Below are 4,265 nucleotides of genomic sequence, written 5' to 3' on the forward strand. Positions count from 1 at the left end.
TCCTGGTCCCATTTGTGAGCCTTTTTAGAAACAAGGTTCAGTTTTCACAAACACATTTTGTTTAAGTACAACAGCAATGCTGAAACAAAATTAAATTTAGACTTCATCAAGGAGTTTTATTTTTCAGATGTTCAGTATTCTCTCACTGCTTTCTTACCTCCTCTCCCTTCATCTATGAGGGCAGCTTCTAAAATAAGAAGTCAAACACAAAAGTAAATCCTTACAAAAAAGATACAATTAGCTCTTGAATTAGAACATTTCAAACTATCAATACAACTGATCATGGCAAGCCCAGTTCTGAACAAGTTCAGAACTAGGTGTGACTTATTTTAGGGCAGCAATTTGGGAAGCAGAGTGGCCAAGAAGTTTAGAAGAACAAAGACTAACTGCCCCACAGCATCCAGAGCTTTGAGCTGTCTTTACTCCCAAAATTTCAATACAACAAACTACATGCCCTAACTATTTGTAAACTTAAACATACAACATGGTGCTTCTCTCACTAGTCAAGAGCTTATGTGTCATTTTTTTTCCAGTAGACTATTCTTCTGTGAAAGTTTTTTGTTACAGCATTGCCATAGAAGAAAGCTAAGGTACAAACTGTGATATTCAGCACTACAGGAAGACAAAAAAACCCCAACACAAATGAAATGAAGTGGCCTTTTTTCAAGGTAGAAAGAATCCAAAATGTAGGAACAAAGTAATGGCAGCATTCTCACCAGCAGGAGAAAGCATGGGCCAGAAGGAAGATGGACATGGGACAGATGGAAGGAAGAGGAGCTCAGGACACTGAAATCAGGTCTGAACTCTAATTCTAGAACTAGAATGAAGCACTGCTCCTGGCTAAATCATACAATAAGAGAACACTAACTAAAAAAGAGTGCTAGTACCTGAAAGGTTGCTTGTACAAAGCAGGAATTGGATAGGCTGGCACATCACAGAGGCTTTCAGCCACCACACTATAACCCTCGGTCACCTAACATTTATGCTTGGACCAGAAAATCAAATTCTTTTTCTTCGAACACCTGGCAACATCATCTTAGATCCAGCTCAGAACAGCTTCTTCTTACAGTCTTAAACATGTTTTCAAGCAAATTATCTCACAGGGATGCTCAAGAAGGAGTAAGAAGGCCCCTTTCTCTATGACATTCCTTGACCAACAGCCCTGAAGACTGGCCTTGCTGGTAAAAAAAAAAAAAAAAATACAGAGCACCATACTGCTATTACTTAGCAGCTATTAAATGTTTTTTTAAGAGGAAAAAGCCAGATAGAACACAAAAACCCCTACCAACAAAAATATTTAAGTTCAATAGGCAGTTTTTAAAAGTGCATACCAACAAGACAATAGTTTCCCTTATTTCAGTATATTTAGAGGAATGGTTTTGAATTAATAAATATTATTTTAACTTGCTCGTTTGAACCACAGGAAACCTACATTAAGAAGGCAAGAAGTAAAAGAGCAAAAACTGTATCAAGTCTACATAAGCTTTACTGAAGAAGTTAAAAAAATCCCAAAGAAACCCAAAAAAAAACCCACAAGAAAACTCAAAACCTCCCAATAATCTCCCCCTCCAAAACCAAGCAGAAATAACACGAGAAAGTCATCAATCTGTCACAATCACAACATTTACATCATTACAACAAACTCAGAAAGCTTATTCCCTCTCCAGTGGACTCCCAAAGAAACAACACTGCCATTTAATCCAATAATTAAATGGATGCCCATCAGATCCAGACACTCTGTTCTCTCCATCTCACAATGCTGTTTCCTGACGTTTCTAACAGATATTTCCAGATATATGACATTACACGAAGCTTCCCTGAGTAATCACCCCCGTCCACTTATTTACCACTATAGAGGTCAATTCTGATCACGTTTGGGAAAGTCTCTGACACAAAGTCCCCCAAGAGCCTTAATCTTCAACAGAAGTACAAGAGCAAGTAGGTCAGAATAAACAGGCTTTCCTAGTCCACTTGTGTGCAAAGAAACAGAAAATGGGAAAAAAAAACCCAAACCAAAAAAAAAAAAAAACCAAACCAGCAAAATGAAAGACCTAGCTGTTATTGTGAGAAGCCTAAACCTTAAAGCTTGGAGTACAAAGCCTGCTGTTTATCACATGCACAAAGTTCTCCTTTTACTCCAAGATACTATACACAAAAAATAATTTAAAAAAAAGGTGATTTTTTTGTTAGAAAGGGTTAGATCGAACTTAACCTCTAAAATATATACAGAACATCACTTTTGTACAGTAAACATGTAGGCTCTGGCATCAATGTGCTCCACGCCGCGGACACAAATGGGGGCTGACTTTTGAGATGCACATCTGATTCACATCCTGCGCTCAGAGCGGCAGGCTGAACCGTAAAGGGAGGCATCCAAAGCCAAACCAAAGCACAATACGAAGAGCAACTCCCTAAATCATTAGCTGCTGAACAGATCGCTCCCCACGCCTCTGCTAACGTTGCGGGCCGATAAGCAGAGAAGGCAAGGGAGGCCGGGGCAGGCACGGTGCGGTCCTTTCGGCCGTGCGGCCGCGGCCTCTCGGGGAGCGGCGAGGCGCGGGACCCGAGCCCGGGGCAGCGACTCGCTCCCGGCCACGCGCACGGGGCCCTGGCTCAGGCCGGGCCTAAGGCCGCGGGGGTGCCGGCATGGCCGAACCCAGAGCAGTGGGGCACCGCGTTACCTCGGCGTGGCTGTTCCGAAGGAAAAACCCCCGACTGCTCCTCCTCCTCCTCCTGCGCCGGCGGTCGCCGTGGAGCCCAGGGTGCCCGCGCCGAAGGAGAAGCCCGCAGACATGGCGGCGGCGGGAGCGGCGGGAACAGGCGGAGAGCGGGGCCGGGAGCCGGCGGCGAGGCCCGGGTGGGCGGGCGAGCGGGTCGGTGTCGGAGTGGCGGCCCCTCAGCCCCGCATGGCGCCCGGCGCCACCTGCGCAGCGAGCGGCGGCACCGCGCGCGCGGACGGACGGACGCCGGCCACGCTCCCCTCCGCGCGCCCGCCGCGGTGCACCACGGGACGGCCCGGCGGCCCTTAAAGCGACAGCACCGCGCAGGAGCGGCGCTGGGAGAGAGCTGCGGGATGGTCCCGTCCGGCCTGTGCTCTTTTGGGAATGTTCCCATGTGCAAGACTCAGACTGAAGCAGAGGCTTGGGTAACCAGGGAATGTCTAATTTCCCACGCTATGACCTATTGTCACTGTTGTTAGGAAAATTAATCCAACACACCAAAATTGTTTGGGGGGGACAGCCCCCATTTTAGCCTAAGTTCCCAAATGCATCACCCTCTTCCCCACTGGCTGAGGTACTCAGAAGGTACAGACTTCCCAAAACACCTTTTCTATGTCCTTGTTTAATATACACCCCTCTTTTGTTATATAAAGAAAAGGAAACCATAATTCTATTAAGTCGTTGTTCTTTATTTCTAGGTTCAAGAATTTAACATGGCCTTGGCTGAGCAACAGTTGATTAGTAGTAACATTTTCTAGAACTAACATTTTCTTCTGTTACTTCCCTATCCATAAGTTCCTAGCCCTATCTACAGGCAGATTGATGTGGTCTATTTGTAAACACATTCATCTTATTCCTTTCTCCGTCATGGGACACAGGGATGAGAAGACCATCGACTGATCCCAGAAGTTACAACAATCTTCCCTAACTTTTCCTCGTTCTTAACTCATTTCTATATTATTTCTTTCTGTCTAGGTGGACACTGAGTGACTTTTGTCATACATCTTAGTCAGTGAGGGGTGGTCTTCCTCTTCAGGCAGGTATCTCAGGAGGGTATCTGAAATAACCTGGTGATGGGAACATGCATCAGTCCAACGAGAATGATTTCACCATGGCTGCTATTTAGCAGCAGCACACATTCCTTTATCTCTCTTGGTTTTCAGCTGCTGTGCGGCTTATCAACTGGAAAGCAGCACTGAATTCCCACGACTGCAAGGGTTTCGACTGAGCCTGGCGGGGTATCCCCTCTGCTCCACCCTCCGCTGAGTCCCCCTCAGGTGATTACTGTGTGTGGGACGTCGAGTGCTCCGACCGCATTCCAGCCAGGACTAAAACCCGCGTTTTCCTTTACAACCTCTTCACAGTTACCTCTTTATCCCCGATCATTTTCCCACCTCCAGCCCTCATCCATCCCCGCCCCTCAGCCGTTCCCGCCCCTCAGCCGTTCCCGCCCCTCAGCCGTTCCCGCCGCCCGCCGCGCGGGGGCGCCGCGTGGCGCGCGGCACTGGCCCCGCCCCGCTGGCCCCGCCCCGCTGGCGGCGCGGC

At 47.4% G+C, this 4,265-nt stretch overlaps 1 protein-coding gene across 5 annotated transcripts in view; it reads right to left on the minus strand.

Annotated features, from left to right (window-relative positions):
* Positions 1-3,012, minus strand: part of NUP58 (nucleoporin 58) — a 39,729-nt gene extending 36,717 nt beyond the window's left edge. For all 5 annotated transcript variants that reach the window (XM_079309300.1, XM_079309302.1, XM_079309299.1 and 2 more), the window contains exon 1: positions 2,682-3,012. In XM_079309300.1, coding sequence (XP_079165426.1) covers positions 2,682-2,794 — 113 coding nt within the window. In that variant the 5' untranslated portion in view covers positions 2,795-3,012. The remainder of the gene's footprint in view (positions 1-2,681) is intronic.
* Between the last annotated feature and the right edge of the window lie 1,253 nt (positions 3,013-4,265).

Source organism: Erithacus rubecula (assembly GCF_903797595.1).
Source record: "Erithacus rubecula genome assembly, chromosome: 1".
In the NCBI taxonomy this organism is placed as follows: Eukaryota; Metazoa; Chordata; class Aves; order Passeriformes; family Muscicapidae; genus Erithacus; species Erithacus rubecula.